Raw genomic sequence first — 17,069 nt, forward strand, 5'->3', positions numbered from 1 at the left:
GCCCCCTGGAAAACACCCCGTCCCCTGGAGACCAGCCCCCCCCGCCACGAGACCATCCCCCCACACCGCCCTGGAGACTAGCCCCCGCCCCTGGAGACCAGCCCCTTCCCCCTCGGCTGGGCCCCGCCCCTGGAGACCAGTCCCCACCCTCTCGGCCGGGCCCCGCCCCTGGAGACCAGCCCCCGCCCCCCGGCCGGCCGCAGAGCGCGGCGAGCTCACGCGCCTGCTCGGAGCGCACGCGGTGCGGCGGGGAGCACGGCGGCGCGCTGGAGTATGGCGGCCGCGGCGCTGGGCAGTTCCTGTGGGTCCGCGTCCCCGGCGGTGGCCGAGCTCTGTCAGAACACCCCGGAGACCTTCCTGGAGGCCTCCAAGCTGCTGCTCACCTACGCAGACAACATCCTTAGGTGCGGGGACGCGGGCGGGACGCGTGCCAGCGGGCGGGGCGCGGCGCCCGCGCGGCCGGGTTTGGGGGCGCCTGGCCGGCCCCAGGGGCGCGGAGGCCGGGAGGGCCCCGGGCCTGGCTCCCGCTCGGTGGGGCGGCGTCGGGGAGCTGGGGCCGCCCGCCAGCGGCCTGGAGACCCGCCTGGCCCAGCCCCGCCGGAGCCGAGGGAGTCTCTGCACCTGTGACCTGACACCTGCTGTCGCGGAGCCCGGGGCGAGCCGGGTCCCGGGACGCACGGGGCGGAGGAGGGGAAGGCGCGCCCCCGACTCTGGCCTCGGTCGGGCGGTTGAACCGTCTTACGTGTCAGGACAGGAGCGGCGACAGTGTTTCATCCCCACTGCGTGCGTTTTACCCACCAGGTGCATTCAGTTGCCATAGGGCTTCTCAGAAGTTTGCCACGGACAAGATGTTTTCTTCCCAGCGTTTTGTGAATATCCTAATACTAGAGCCTAACACTACCGTGGTGTTCGTGAGGATAACCTTGGCTAAGAGTAGTTTGTTTCCTTTTCCTCTGAGCACACTTCTAGACCTCTAAGGAACCTTGCAGATTTGGGGAATTGGGAAGTAAGTTTGATTAGTCATTTTGAAGCATTACGGCCCTCCACTCTTAGATCAATGATGTGGTGTCCTGAGGGACGGGATGTGTCGGGGAGGGAAAAGGAACCCCACGTGCCGCCGCCTTGGTGCTGTTAGCTCGTTCATCAGGGCGCCGTGATCATATAGGCTCCGCCCCCCGCTCCCCAGCCCCTGGTGCGCTTGCTTTTCTAAGGGGTGGATGTATTGGCCTGAAGTCTAAAAGGAGATCCTTCGCAGTATCAAGGTTATAGATTTCACGTGACCCAGTTTGGGAGACATTAGTTACAAGTGCAGTGTCTTAACCCATGGCAGTTTTACTATGGCTCATATAGGCAACATTAATGATTTAAAAAGTGAATTGAAAGAAGAACATATTGAGCCCTTGTTGTGCGCCAGATGCAGAGAGGGATGCAGCATGTGCACTGTGCACAGCTGCACAGTTGAGAGCTATATGGGGGCCGCCTTCCTCCTCTGTGACACCCTCTCAGCTCACCTTCTCAGCCCTGGGAGGTCGGACAGCTCTTCAGAGTGCAAGGATGCCAGAGGATTCTGCGTAGTGAACTCCGAGGCTGAGTTCTCCAGAGGCCGTCAGCTAGCACCTCCCATCTGGAAAGCCACAAAACTATTTAAACCCCATTCTTCAGAAAAGGGAGTTGCCCTTGTAATGAGGATTCACTTCTGTTTTCAATCCAGGGAAACCACAAATGCTGAGATCAAGGTGTTTTGAAGAAGGAAGTCCTTTGCATCATAATCATCATTTTGAGTGTTTACCAAACTCATAGAAGAAACCTGGCATGCTGTCAGTGTATCTTATAGTCTCTACTATGGCTTATGTTTCTTTTCTTAAAAAGTTTTTTTTTAATCCAAAAAGGGAATTAGGAGTCTGGAACTCATATAAGTGGAGATGGTATGAAAAGCTACCCATTTTAGTTTGTCTTAAGTAATAGTATTAGTTCCTGCCCTCATCCTTACAGTTCAAACTCGTTTGGTCTTCAGAGGGGGGAAAAAAAACCTCACCTTTTCTTCCTCTTCCAAGTCCAGTGATTTGCTTGCCTCTTAACAGAAAAGCCCCAGGCCTCTTCTTGATCCCTTAGCTACACTGCATTACAGACAGGCTAATCTAACTTACTTGAGAATAGAGGAAACCATCGTTTCTTTTGCTGTTTTAGGAACTCCTTTAGCATGAGAGATAAGGGATGTTGTCTTGATATCCTTTGCTCCTACCTCAGGATCTGACATAGTATTTTATAGGGTGAGTGCTGAAATGAGAATTTCATTTGCAGTTTTTTTATTGTTGTTGTTAAAAGCGGTATTTGTCACTATACACTGGTGAAAATAATACTTTGGGTTAAGTTTGAAATTTCTGCCTCAGATGATGTTTATCCTATTCTCCAACTAAGGCTCGTAAAGCTTATAATGAAATTATAGAATGAAGTATATACTAATTTGCATGCACAGTATACCATGGGTTTGAACCGTTTTTTTCAGTTCACTGACTTCTAGGTAAAAATCAGCTGTCCTCAGTATCTACCTTTCAAAAGTCTGCAGTAGTTTTACTGGCATTCCATGTGGGTTCCCTAGAAAACTTGCTTCATTCATTCTTTAAAAAACAATATTTGATTTTACACTAATTTCCTTTGCAAACTGCACACAGTTACTGGTTGTGAACTGCACTGGGTGTGATTGGGAAGGGCCAAGAATGGAAAGTGGTTTCTTCCTTCAAAGAAAATAAATACGTCTGGGAGAAAGACAGAGGTATGGAAAATAGCCACAGCATAAAATCTAGAGAACAATTAATTCCAAGACAATGTTTAAGCACTTACGTGTTTATGTGAGGAGATAGCTGGATGACCTAGTGTGGAACAGTTCTGAGAACAAAGGTTTGGTAAGAGAATATATATTTGACGTGATAGGCAACAGAAAGTGATTGTAGTTTCTAGACCCAAAAGAGAAGCATAATGAGAGATTCACGTGGAATAATGATGCGAGAAGACACAAGGCATGGGTTTCATTTCTGAAGCTACTGCAGAGCATAAGCATAACTGTGGATGGAACAGAGAGAAGAATTGTAGTCAGAGACTGGCAGTCCTTGATGACTGAGTGCCAGGGGTAGAGCTGGTAACGGGAGGAGACAAAATACTGTACCTGAAATCACTTGAGATTTCTCATCTGGGTTACTACTGACACCTGGAGAAACTGAGCAAGGTTGTCAACTGAGGATGGGCAAGTTTATTGGCAGCTTGTATGGTGGAGAGTATTTGTAATCGAACCAGTGGGTTTAAGTCCCAGTCAGCCATTTCCTAAGAATGTATGTAAACTGGGCTTCAGTCTCCTCATTTTTAAAACGAACAATACCTACATTATAAGATTGTTGCAAAAGATAGAAAGAAATAAAGAACATGGCACATGTGTTGTTTGTTAGTCTCATTCAGTTTTTCATGTTAAGCTAGGTTACGTGCAGGTTTCCATTCTTGTCAGCTGCAGAGAATGGTGGAATTAGAGCCAGAGATGCTTCCCAGATGTTCTAAAGGCAGAGAGATGTTTCTGAAATTTTTGCATGTAAGTCACACTAACAGATTTTCAGAAGGACTAGAAATAGTTTTTCAGATGACCTACAAACCAACTTTTGTCATCAGTAATAAAAATGCAAGATTATAGGATGCACTCATGTACTAAATTTCCATTTGTGAGAACTCTCTCTGGGATTATGCATTCTAAAGAGGAAGAGAGCTAGTGAATGCTCAGATATATTTAATTCCTAGCATTTCTGAAATAGAAACATTTAAGCTTTTCCTTTTCTGAGAAAAGGAATGCTGTGACTCAGTGGGAGGCTTATTATTAACATGTAAAATCTTAGAAATATGGTAGATGATGACTTTTGAGGTGCAAAGCGGGAGTTTTTCCTACTATTCAGTTGTAAATACACAGGCTATTTTTCTGTAAATGAAACAGTTTGTCCACCTGTGGGTAAGACAGCTAGGAAGGCACCAAAATGTGTTCAAGGTGATGGTTGAGTGAGGTTTAGGAAGTTTTGCTGCCCTTTCAAACCTCATTCATTCAACATCATCATCCAACAACCAGAAAAAGAAATCTCAAGCTAAGGTGCAAGATAATTGCTAACAAGCAAGATAAATAATAAAGTCATAGAAATAGTTAATTGTCACCAGAGATAGGGAAAAAAAAATCGAAGAGTTGCAAGATAATTGCTAACAAGCAAGATAAATAATAAAGTCTTAGAAATAGTTAATTGTTACCAGAGGTGGGGGAAAAAAATCGAAGAGTTATAGCAAAAAATATTTGAGAAAAGTCTGCAGAGAAAATTAAATTAGTGGAAGAAGAAGATCAAAACTAAAGGTCCGTAGGGGTACTTCAGACGCTGCAGGATACTGAGAGTAGTAATGGGCTTGAGGAGAGTGGCCACTCCAGGCTGATGCTGTGAAGCGAGAGGTTCGGGAGTGTTTGTATGGCACTTCTCCAAGGGCAGAAAGTGGGAGCTGATGGATCCGAGGTCTGATGGCCCTAAGTCTTTGAGGGCTTCAGGGGCTGACTTTCACATCAGTCTGTGCTCAAGACTATGGGTGGTCTGCTCAACACATTCATTAATTCATTCATTCATTTATGGCTGCGTTGGGTCTTTGTTGCTGCGCGCGGGCTTTCTCTAGCTGCGGCGGGCGGGGGCTGCTCTTCATTGCGGTGCGCGGGCTTCTCATTGCGGTGGCTTCTCTTGTTGCGGAGCACGGGCTCTAGGCACGCGGGCTTCAGTAGTTGTGGCACATGGGCTCAGTAGTTGTGGCTCGTGGGCTCTGGAGCGCAGGCTCAGTAGTTGTGGTGCACGGGCTTAGTTGCTCTGCGACGTGTGGGATCTTCTGGACCAGGGCTCAAACCCGTGTCCCCTGCATTGGCAGGCGGATTCTTAACCACTGTGCCACCAAGGAAGTCCTGCTCAGCACATTTAAAAAGAAGAAGCTAGGATTTGGGTACCTGGATGTTATTGCCATTTTTCAAATTTTTTTTAAATTAATTTTTATTTTTGTCTGTGTTGGGTCTTCGTTTCTGTGCGAGGGCTTTCTCTAGCTGCGGCAAGCGGGGGCCACTCTTCATCGCGGTGCGCGGGCCTCTCACTGTTGCAGCCTCTTGTTGCAGAGCACAGGCTCCAGACGCGCAGGCTCAGTAGTTGTGGCTCACGGGCCCAGTTGCTCCGCGGCATGTGGGATCTTCCTGGACCAGGGCTCGAACCCTTGTCACCTGCATTGGCAGGTGGATTCTTAACCACTGTGCCACCAGGGAAGTCCTGCTCAGCACCTTTAAAAAGAGGAAGCTGGGATTTGGGTACCTGGATGTTATTGCCATTTTTCAAATTTTTATTTGCAATATACGTTGAGTGAGAAAAACACATAAATGATATGTGAGGTCCATAGAAGCTGTACAAAGATAGAACATTGTTTGTTAGAAACCAGAGAGGAAAATCTAAGCTATACAAAGCCTGTAGCAGAGAAGCTGCTTCGACCCTTTGAAACATGTCTCAAAATAATAAGCTATATCAGAACAGCTCATGTAAGTTTTATAAGAATTTTTTAGTGTGAAAAAGGGAAGAAAAATTAGAAAATTAAGCCCAGTGAAAGACTTTGATTATGTAGAAATCTGGAAACTCCTGGGAAAAAATAGACTAAGATAGCTCAAGCAGTTCTGCACCAGTGGGATATACCATCCTGGTGGTACTGATGTTTTTATTACCCTGTGGAACGTGTTGAGTGTGGTGAAAAGACGCCTCATTTACCTGTAACTAGCTTTGGTAAAGGTAGGATTGTTCACTGTTTAATGTTTAAGTGGTAAGAAAGAGCAGCACACTTATGATATAGTGTGGTATAGAAGCCAGGGATGTAAACATTTCACTGTGCCCAGGGCAGCCCTCACAGCAAAGGCCAAAGGTCAGTATTGCCAAGGTTTAGAAACCCTGATCTGATACACAGAATAAAAGAGTAAGGCATCTGTTTCTCTTTGTGTTTCTCAGTTACCTGTGATTTTCAGTTACCTGCAGTAAAGAACAGTATTTTTAATTTCCAACCCTTTGTGGACCTATAACTTTTGTAAAATGCAATGAAAATTTCATGGCAGTGTCAAATTGCTGTAATAATTACTGAATACTTTCAATTTCTGTACTCCTCATGGATGAAAAGCAGTGTTCACAGATCAGCACCAATCTGGATTTTAAGTAACACTATTTTGGAGCTTTTGTCTCTGAATATTCTGTAATAAATTTGTGTAATTTTTGAAATTAAAGAAAAGAGGTTTAAAAAAGTTTTGTGTAGTATTTATGACAGTTTGGCAACAGGAACCGCTTGATAGAAAACAAATGTGAAATTTGTTGAAACTTCCACAGTTAACAATCCCTGTTTTGGTTTTTATATCACCATATCTAGAGAACATGTGTAAGTTTAGGACAAAGGTGTTTGGTCATTTGCCAGCACTTGGCCACCCCATCATCCCAGACCCCAGGCTGATAGCCTCAGCACTGCTTCTGTGGACCCCTGAGACAGCCTCAGTCTTTCTTAATGCCATACTGATGGAAGCCACTACCATTTCAAGGGCGTCAGTATCAGATATGAAACCTACTTATCATCCTGAATTAAGTTCAGAAGGCCTTTTGAGTATAATACCTTGATTGTCTTTAACCTTTTATTTTCTTTCTCATTTTTTTTTTACAGCCTTTCTGATTTATCAACGTTATTACAAATCTCAAATAAAAGATTTTTCATGTGCTGGTCTCATCTCATGTGTACTATTCAAAATCTTAATCATGGTAAAAGAAATTCATATCTTCATTGTATTTTATTACCGTAGTTGCTGTGACAAAAATATATCTTTAGCTGAAACAGAAATTATAGTAAAAACAACCATTGGTCTAGGGAAGAAAGAAAAATCAAGTGACCGTAAAGGTATACCTAGGTTCATGTTTGTCAGAAGTAAAGTCTTTGAGGACCTGTGATTCATTTGTATATAGCTTCTTAGTTTCTTTTATTCATTCGTTTCACAAATATTTATTAACCACCATCTACATGTCCATCAGGCGCTATTCTCAATGGCTGAGATCCATCAGAAGAAAACAGGCAAAATTTTCTGCCCCCGTCTGGAACTTGCATGGAATTTTTTCTTAGCAACCTAAAAACTCATAAAGGTCTCTAGTTTTAACAGCACAGAAATAGAATGTCGCATGGGTTTCCCTTATGGCAGCATTGGTATTATCAGCTGTGAAATTAAACAATAATGTTGCAGTAAGTGTGTACAAGATAAGAATCACAAAATCAGTGTCTTTCTAGACTGTGCATCCTCTTTCTTTAAAGCTGGGATCTCTACTACTTCGTAGGCGTATAGCCAGTATAAAATGTGAAAAAGAATGCAAAAACATGGTGGAAAATGTAAATTGTTCTATATAATAAGACTTTTTTTTTTTTTTTTTTAATCAGAAACCCTAATGATGAAAAATATAGATCTATCCGGATTGGAAACACAACTTTTTCTACTAGACTCTTGCCTGTCAGAGGAGCTGTTGAATGTTTATTTGAAATGGGCTTTGAAGAGGTAAGTATGTTCACGGTTTCTTCGCAGTTCATGTACAGAGCATTCGTTACGGTGTTGATAGATAATTTCTAATAAGAATATTTTTATTGATTGATTCATTTTGGAAAACTGTGGAACTAGTTATTTCTTCACTTACTCTACATTGAAAAGTCACAGTCCGTATGCTTTAAATTCACAGTAAAATATAACAACTCTCCCACAGGGAGAATTCTTACAATCTCAGTCCTTTAGAATAGGGAGGTCAGACATGCAACCCAAGGACTAAATTGTGGTTCTCTTTAGACTTTTAGCAAAAACCTATGTGAGCAAACATGAATTGCTGATGGGGGTCCAACCACCTGTGTCCAGTAAGAAATGAGAAGAGTAAAAACAGAAAAGTTGAGTTTAGTTGCCACACATAAGGGTTCCCTTCTGTGACAGGAGAAAAGAATCTCAGTGGGTTTTTTTGTTTTTAGGTCAAAAGAAAAGCTTGGTGTTTCCATGCTTTGGAATCTTGTGGCATAGTTTAATTTTATGACACAATGAAAGTAGCTTTCAAGATGATGAGTTTTGGGCCTCCCTGGTGGCGCAGTGGTTGAGAGTCCGCCTGCCGATGCAGGGGATACGGGTTCATGCCCCGGTCTGGGAGGATCCCATATGCCGCGGAGCGGCTGGGCCCGTGAGCCATGGCCGCTGGGCCTGCGCATCCGGAGCCTGTGCTCCGCAACGGGGGAGGCCACAGCAGTGAGAGGCCCGCGTACCGCAAAAAGAAAAAAAAAAAAAAAAAAAGATGATGAGTTTTCTTTATGCATATATGCTTAACCATTTCTAGTTTATGGAATACTGAGAGAAGTCCAGCCAGGTTCTAGAGGCCAAGCAGTCAGTAGCAGTCAACTGGCAAGACCGTAGCAGCTGTTAAGGAGATAGGCTGAGTTCCTCTGGGATGTACTTTCCTCCCCGCCTCTCTGCTTCCCTCCCCTGATTCTGTTTCAGGCCTTGGGAATATAGTGGTGAACTAGTTAGATAAGAGATCCCAGCTCACATGGAGCTTGCATTCCTGTAGGTTAGACAGACAGTGGATGTGAAAACAAAGATGAGCACAAAGAAGAAAATAAGGCATGGAAAGAACGTCATAAGCCCCTGTAGCGATGGGCAGCTGTGTAAGGACGGGCGCTCAGGGGAGGCCCCGAGGAGATCATGTTTGAGCTGGGGCCTGAGTGATGAGAAGCAGTTCAAGTACCTGAGGCGCTCAGGTGAGGGTTTTTCAGGCACAAAGATCCACACGTGGGGAGGATTTCTAGCAGGAATAGCCTTGGCACAGAAGGTGGCCACAGAGGCAGGCCTGGGGTTTTGGGAACTGTGGTAAAGATTGGACTTTATGACGAGTGGGATGGGAAGCCACTGAAAGGTTTTAAGCAGGGAAGAGTATTCTTGAAGATTGCTCTAGCTGTTGTAAAGAGAATATTCTGGATGTTCTGGGTGGGAACAAGGGGTAAAGCAGGGAGGCCAGTTATAAAGCTTATCACATTAGTCTCAATGAGAAATGGTAGTGGTTTGTCTAGATTCTGAGAGGACAGGCCTCGTGTCTGTGTTGCTCCCTGTGTGCTGGCTGCTGGGAAAGGCGCAGAGCAGGTGGGCACCCAGTAGATATTTGTGGAATTAAAGACCGACAGCAGTGGAGATGGGGGAGTAGTGGGGTCCAGGATTTCTTTTTGAAGCAGTCTGTGGAACTTGCCGATGAACTAGATGTGGAATGAAGGAAGGAATCAGGGTGACGTCTGGGTTTTGGTTTGAGCAACTGAGTGGATGGGAGTACCATTCATCGAGGTTGAAAAATCTTGGAGAGTAGCAGGTATCAGGGGAGAAACAACGACCCGTCTTTTGGATAATTATAACTGATATACTGTTAAATATTCAAGCAGAGGTGTCAAACAAAGAGTTGGATATATGAGTCTTTGATGATTCAAAAGGAGAGGCCAGGGTGGAGGTATAAATTATGGTGTCATCTGCTTGTAGTTGCTTGCAGACATCTGAACCTAAAGAATTAAAAATTATAGATGGGGAAAATTGAGAACATTGATGAATTTGTTCAAGGAAATGCAGATTTTTGAGAGTCAAATGACAGGAAAATTAAGTAAATGACAACTGGAGACTGTTGAAGTGTTTCAGTTTCTCATTGTTTCTCATTGTTGAAGTGGCACAGATTCAGTGGAATCGTATTTATCTTTCATTCAGCAAATACTTGAGTGCCAGAAGGGATGACCAACCTCTCTAGTTTGCCGGGGACTGTCCTGGTTTTAGCAGTGAAAGTCCAGCCCCGCAGAAAACCCCTCAGTCCCAGGCAAACTTGTAAGTTGGTCACGCCAGTGCCAGGTAACAAGCCAGATTGAGACTTGCAGTAGTATTTGATGCAGGTAGAGTCACAATTTCAGAAAAGATGATCATGCTTTAAGACTAATTTATACTTAGAGTTTCTGGCTGGCTTTGGACTTCACACTGTAGGAAGTAAATGTTTTATCAGTGTTAGCCAACGGAGCTGAGACTGAACTCTACCACCAGAAAGAAACTTGGTGGGCTTTGAGATGAAGTAGGAAACCAAGACCTATCCTGAAATTTTCAGTTGCACATTAAAATCCTGGACACCTGTGCGCCCACTTGTCCCTGAGGCTGCATTCTTGTTTATGAAAATTCTGAGGAGGAGGTTGAGAAAGACTGCGGTTCAGATGGTCGTGTGACCCATCAGGCTGGCTTAGTGGAGTAGTTCTTGCTGGGAGCTGCACCCACCCTCGGGGAGGATGGGGCATCGAGGGCCGTAGTTTTGGTTGTCTTGGTGACTGGAAGATGTCACCAGCATTTAGCGAGCAGGGACGGGGTTGACTCACATCTGGCAGTGAGAATTGTCTCACCAAGAATGCGTTGAGGGGCCTCCCTGGTGGCGCAAGTGGTTGAGAGTCCGCCTGCCGATGCAGGGGATACGGGTTCGTGCCCCGGTCTGGGAGGATCCCATATGCCGCGGAGCGGCTGGGCCCGTGAGCCATGGCCGCTGGGCCTGCGCGTCCGGAGCCTGTGCTCCGCAACGGGGGAGGCCACAACAGTGAGAGGCCCGCATACCGCAAAAAGAAAAAAAAAAAAAAAAAAAAAAGAAAAAGAATGCGTTGAGAAACATAGATTTTGTTAAATGATAGAATCCTCGTTGGTTTCTTAAAATGTTATTGGGTCTAGTGCATTAAGCCTGTAGTTTTGTCCTTTTATGAAAATACAGTGCTGTCGATTAAACTTTTTTGTACACACACTTCAATCATAATCATACATTCTTTTAGGACTGGTCCTGAAAAGATGGAAGGGAAGGGAGCAGCCTCTGTCTCACCGGGGCCCTCTCTGAGGTGTGGACCAGACAGATCCACGTGGCTGTCAGGCTCTCCCATCTCTGGCCACGGTGTCGTGTACCTTCCTCAGTGCTGCTCCACTCACAGTGTGAGATCAGAGGCCTCCATGCTTGGTTAGGAGTCTGGTTTCTCTTCCCAGAGCTCATCATAGATAGGAGGTGGTTCCTTTCTCCTATTGGAAAATTCACTGTATTCCAATTTGTGCCAATCATCGTGTATGTAATCATCACAACTGTAGAAATGCTTTTTGCTCAGCCCTTCAAGCTGTTTGTACAGGCTTGTGGGTTTTGATCTCTGTTCAGTCTCAGGTGGAATCAGTTATAGCATAGCGATTAAGGTCATGCAGTTTGAACCCTTGCTCTGACGGTTGGTAGCGTCAGGCAGGTTATTTAACTTCTCTGAGCCTTCATATTTCCATATGAAAAGTGGAGATAAACCCAATACCTACCTTTCAAGGTGGTTGTAAGAATTCTTCGGATAATGTGGGTAAAGTGCTTTTTAGCACAGTACCTAGAAACACATAAATGCGGTAAATGGTAGTAGTCTTTTCTACAGCTGTTTTGGGTAATACGTGGAGATTGCTGGCCTCTTCCAGCTTTTTCAAAAGGATTCACGTGGAATTGATTTTCACGTCGTGGTGGAGTAATGTCTTGGTCAGTTGATTCCTGTAGATCTGCCGTCACCGGGGAAATAAGGTCATTCTCAGTTGTGGAGTTGAATTTAAATGCTCACAATCTACAGGTTGGTCCACTGCATATTGTAACAACTGTGTTATCTCATTTGCAGTTGGTGGAATTACTGTTTTAACATTGTTGCTTCTCAATACCTTAAACCTTAATGGAATATATTTTCATTTCACTTTTTTGTTTGTTTTGTAATTTACTATTTTACACTGTGAGCTTTGTTGTAATGTTTATTGTACCTCAGAGCACTGTGATTATATTATGTGAATTCATGAAATCACTTCTTAAAGAATCAGATTTTTATTGTTTGATGGTTTGTTTTTGTTTGGACCACCTTTGTATTACTAAATAGCAATCCATAGTTTTGAATTGACCCTCAGGATGTAACTTTGGTTATCTTGGAAGAATTAGTGAACTCCATACACAGGCTTCTAATCATGTAGCTATTCTAAAAGACTTGAGTTTAGAAGATTCAAAGGTTGTTATATAACTTCTTACTGGTTTTATGTGACCAGTGATCATTTTGAATGGCTGTGTCTATAGTATCATTATTTCATAGGGAATTTCATGGAGAATAGTTGTATCATATACTATTGCAGAGCAGAAAGGAATGTGCATTTTTGCATCTCTTAGGAGGCTTTCTGACTCACTACAGTATTTCTAAAAGATACCGTATTTTTCTGAAGGTCTTTTAAAACAATAAAACAGGCTAAACATTTTATGCTAACAAGGAGACATATTTTCTTAATTTTCTGGTATACCTTTGCCTGTATTTTTTTTTAAAGTGCCAAAATGGTAAGAAAAGGGAAAGATTGTTAAAATATGATGTGTTCTGTAGTATTGGCTCCATTTTATATATACTGTGTAAGAATGGCAGTATAAAGCAGAGGTTAAAATTTTCTCTAATTTTATAAATTCCAGGGAGAAACCCATCTTATCTTTCCTAAAAAAGCTTCAGTGGAGCAGCTGCAAAAAATTCGTGACCTGATTGCCATAGAGAGAAGTAGCAGATTGGATGGATCAGATAAGAGCCACAAAGCAGAATTATCTCAGCAACTTGCAGCCAGCACCCAGCTTCCTACAGCACAGCCTTCCAGTCCTAATGGGTTAACCCAGCATCCAGGGAACAGTGAAGGACGGTCATCAAATCCACCGTCCGCTCCAATGGTAACGTTAGAATTAAACGTTCCTCGACTGCTCCTTTCGAAGTGTTGATATAGCAAAAGCTTGAAAATAGGACTTATTCCAGAATTTATGTCTCAGTCATTCTTGGTTCTTATAGTTCTAATACGCCCAAATTTCCTGAGCTCTTTTAAAAAATTGTCACATCTGTGACAAAAGTGGGGAAATGGCAGTCTTTTATTTGGACTTTTAAATCTTAACTTGTGGCTTATTGTTTCTGAGGCAGCCAGGGTTTTATTTAATTTATCATTTGTAAATGTACCTGTTGCCGTGGCACTTAAATCAGTTGCACAGATTAGTGTATGTCTTTAACCTAGAAGAAGTAAAGGACTTGCTAGACAGATGTGTGGCATCCAGTAAGATTTCCTCTATTGCTTTGACACTTCTGATGTAATACCTGCTGCTGTCTACCATGGAATTATTAATTCCAACAGCCTACCGTTATCAGCACCTCAGTTCAATACGAAATCGGCTTCTTCAGGCTTAAGGTCAATAATCATTAATTTACTGATAGTGGCGCTAGCATATACACATACACTTCTGAAGAACTGAAGTCAAATTACTGATGTCTTACAGGCATTCCTGGTATACTTAAGTGACCTTATTTAATAGGCAATTATCCTGTTTACAAAAAAATCCCTTGTAATAAAGGTCCTTAAGCATTTTACTCCTAAGTTTTCACCGTCAGAAACATTTTCATGGCTCTTCTATAGTAATTTTATCAGTAGGCAGCTTAAACTCATGTCCTCTTTTAATTTTGGTGAAACACCTGGTTGCTCTCCTCCATACACTGGAACTCTACATCTAGAGTCAGTTGCTAAATCTACCCTTAATTTTCTCCAGCTGAATAATTGGAGAGCCTTTAACCTAACCTCCCTGGTAGTCAGATGATGGGCAGTCATTGCTTAGTGTAGGCTGGGAATACCCTAAGCTTGTCTTTAAAAAATAAAGAATTGAAGGTGGTAGGGGCTGGCAGAGGAAGAGAGAGTTACTGTCCTTTTGAATAATAATTCTTATTTATTTATTCATTCATTCATTCATTCATTTGTTTATTGGCTGTGTTGGGTCTTCATTGCTGCACGTGGGCTTTCTCTAGTTGTGGAGAACGAGGGCTACTCTTTGTGGCGGTGCAGAGGCTTCTCATTGTGTTGGCTTCTCTTGTTGCGGAGCACAGGCTGTAGGTACACGGGCTTCAGTAGTTGTGGCACGTGGGCTTAAGTAGTTGTGGCGCACGGGCTTAGTTGCTTTGCGGCATGTGGGATCTTCCCGGCCAGGGCCTGAACCCGTGTCCCCTGCATTGGCAGGCGGATTCTTAACCACTGTGCCACCAGGGAAGCCCCTGAATAATAATTCTTTATGAGTGGTTTCCCAGCTTTTTTTGTGGAGGGTTAACTCTTCTAAAACATATTCTTTTGTGCCTCAGTTGACTTAGGTTAACGTTTAAGTCTTTAAAATATTTCTCTTCTCATTAGCTTCAGAGCTAATGTTTGTTTATACTAATAATAAACACAGCTATTGTTTATGAATGCTTCCAAGAAACTGTTACTGGATACTGTTGGATCAACTAGTGATGATATTAAGTGGCCGTGGGCGTCAGATAAGAGTGTGTGTGAAAGCTTAATAAACTGTAAAGGACTTAAAGGTTTGCTCTTGGTAACAGTAATTCTTTCTGTAAAGTATCTCAGCTGCTTCATTCAGAACAAAGTTACCACAGAGTAACAGAAAAGTGGGACTACTTAACTCTATTGGGACAGAATAGTAACCCTAGCCAGTCCAGTCCTTAGGACACTGGTTTCCACTCTTTTTTGATTGTACATCTTACCAGTGGTAAAATGTTGAATGCATAACCCAATAAGTGTCTATTTACTTACGAGTTACATACTTCTATGGGTATGTGTTAACGTACCTTATACAGGACTCATGTACAGGATTAAAGCATGTCATTACACCTCTGGGTAACAGGTCTTCATCTGTTTTGCAGTTAAGGCTGATACAGGGGCTTCCCTGGTGGCACAGGGGTTAAGAATCGCCTGCCAGTGCAGGGGACACGGGTTCAAGCCCTGGTCCGGGAAGATCCCACATGCCGCAGAGCAGCTAAGCCCGTGCGCCACAACTACTGAGCCTGCGCTCTGGAGCCCATGAGCCACAACTACCGAGCCCGCGATCCACAACTACAGAAGCCCACATGCCACAGCTACTGAAGCCCGTGCGCCTAGAGCCCGTGCTCCGCAACAAGAGAAGCCACCACAATGAGAAGCCCACACGCCACAATGAAGAGTAGTCCCCGCTCACCCCAACTAGAGAAAGCCTGCGTGCAGCAACGAAGACCCAATGCAGCCAAAAATAAATAAAAAATAAAAAATAAATAAATTTATTTAAAAAAAAGGCTGATACAGATAGAGAAGCATATTTAACCTCTTTCTTGGTTTTTAGCACCTTTTCTTATGAGTCTTCTAATTAAAGTGTTAGAATATACCTTTTAAGATTCCTTGCTTTATATTTTGTTGAATCTCAGTATTGCAGTTTAAAATGCACAGTACTAACCAGTCTTACAGAAAAGCATAATGCAGGAAACCATTTTATTTTACAAAATAGCTCTTTGCTGGACTAAGTAGAATTTTTTTTAGTGTTCTGGCTCAGAAAATCCATTCAGATTTTCTGAATTTTCTTTAACCTCTTTCCTTTTTTATTTTTTTATTTTATTTTTTTTTCTTTTTTTGCGGTACGAGGGCTTCTCAGTGTTGTGGCCTCTCCTGTTGCAGAGCACAGGCTCCAGACGCGCTGGCTCAGTGGCCATGGCTCACAGGCCTTGCCGCTCCACGGCATGTGGGATCTTCCCGGACCGGGGCACGAACCCGCGTCCCCTGCATCGGCAGGCGGACTCTCAACCACTGCGCCACCAGGGAAGCCCTCTTTCCTTTTTTAAAAAAAACTTTTTTTATTCCTAGCCTTGCAATTCAGTTATAGATTTTGTTTTAATTTTTTTTATTTATTTATTTTTGGCTGCATTGGGTCTTCGTTGCTGCGCATGGGCTTTCTCTAGTTGTGGTGAGCGGGGCATGCTCTTCGTTGCAGTGCACGGGCTTCTAATTGTGGTGTCTTCTCATTGTGGAGCATGGGCTCTAGGTGTGCAGGCCTCAGTAGTTGTGGCACGCAGGCTCAATAGTTGTGGCGCACGGGCTTAGTTGATCCGCGGCATGTGGGATCTTCCCAGACCGGGGCACGAACCCGTGTCCCCTGCATTGGCAGGCGGATTCTTAACCACTACACCACCAGGGAAGCCCCTCAGTTACAGTTTGAGGTCTTTAATTACTTACCAGAAAGGGCCTGGATACTACACTAAAAACAAATTGTCATTGTCAAAATGAATTTAGAGTTTAGAAGAAAACAAACTTTCGCAAACACATACGCTCTTAGAAGGCTACTGTATATTAACTCTTACTTCGAGTCCCTGGGACAAAGTATCTTTTTCTGTATTCCTTAAGGGAGTTGGGAGAAATTAGAATGAATCTTGTTTTTTATAGCCAACTCCTGGTTCCATGGATCACTGAAGTACACGTTTAAAAAGTATTTTGTTATTTAAGCTTTTATCACCATTAGTTGCTGTATTACAGAGTTTGACAATTATGTTCTCCTCCCTTTCTCATTTTGAGTGGGGATACTAACTGAGAATTAAAATGGACCAAGTAAAGCAGCAGGAGAGAGATTAACAAAGCATGTAACTGCATATAAACTAGACAAATCCTGAGCACTGTTGAGTGTCACAACTAATATATTTCTTTGGTTGAAACTGTATCAAGTAAAATTTGGAAATATAAGACAAGGTGATAGTCATTGGTGTTGAAGTTGCCAGTAAGTTTTTCCCTTAAGATATGAAGTACTGGAATATACCGGTGCTCAATAAACGGTGATGTAGCTGGAAATTTATTTTGCTGCTTTTTCTGGATATTTTATGTAAATGAATGATACACTACATAGTCTTTTGCTTCTGGCTTCTTTTACTTTGTATGTTTTTGAGGTTTATCCATATTGCAGGATCTATTAGTATTTTTTCCTTTTTATTGCTGAATAGCATTCCATGGCGGACATTTGGGTTTGCCATGTTTGCCTGTTATGGACAATGCTGCTATGAATGTCCACATACCAGGCTTTGTGTGGGCAGATGTTTTCGTTTCTCTTGGGTAGGTTCCTAGAAGTGGAACCACTGGGTTGTATGACAAGTTTATGTTTATTGCTTTAAGA

General features: G+C 43.3%; 1 protein-coding gene across 2 annotated transcripts in view; it reads left to right on the top strand.

Annotated features, from left to right (window-relative positions):
* The first annotated feature begins 210 nt into the window (after positions 1 to 210).
* NGLY1 (N-glycanase 1) overlaps positions 211 to 17,069 on the top strand; it is a 58,073-nt gene continuing 41,214 nt past the window's right edge. For both annotated transcript variants that reach the window (XM_082624853.1, XM_082624854.1), the window contains exons 1-3: positions 211 to 404; positions 7,483 to 7,597; positions 12,567 to 12,812. In XM_082624853.1, coding sequence (XP_082480979.1) covers positions 274 to 404; positions 7,483 to 7,597; positions 12,567 to 12,812 — 492 coding nt within the window. In that variant the 5' untranslated portion in view covers positions 211 to 273. The remainder of the gene's footprint in view (positions 405 to 7,482; positions 7,598 to 12,566; positions 12,813 to 17,069) is intronic.

This window comes from Mesoplodon mirus (genome assembly GCF_964341445.2).
Source record: "Mesoplodon mirus genome assembly, chromosome: 6".
NCBI classification, from domain to species: Eukaryota; Metazoa; Chordata; class Mammalia; order Artiodactyla; family Ziphiidae; genus Mesoplodon; species Mesoplodon mirus.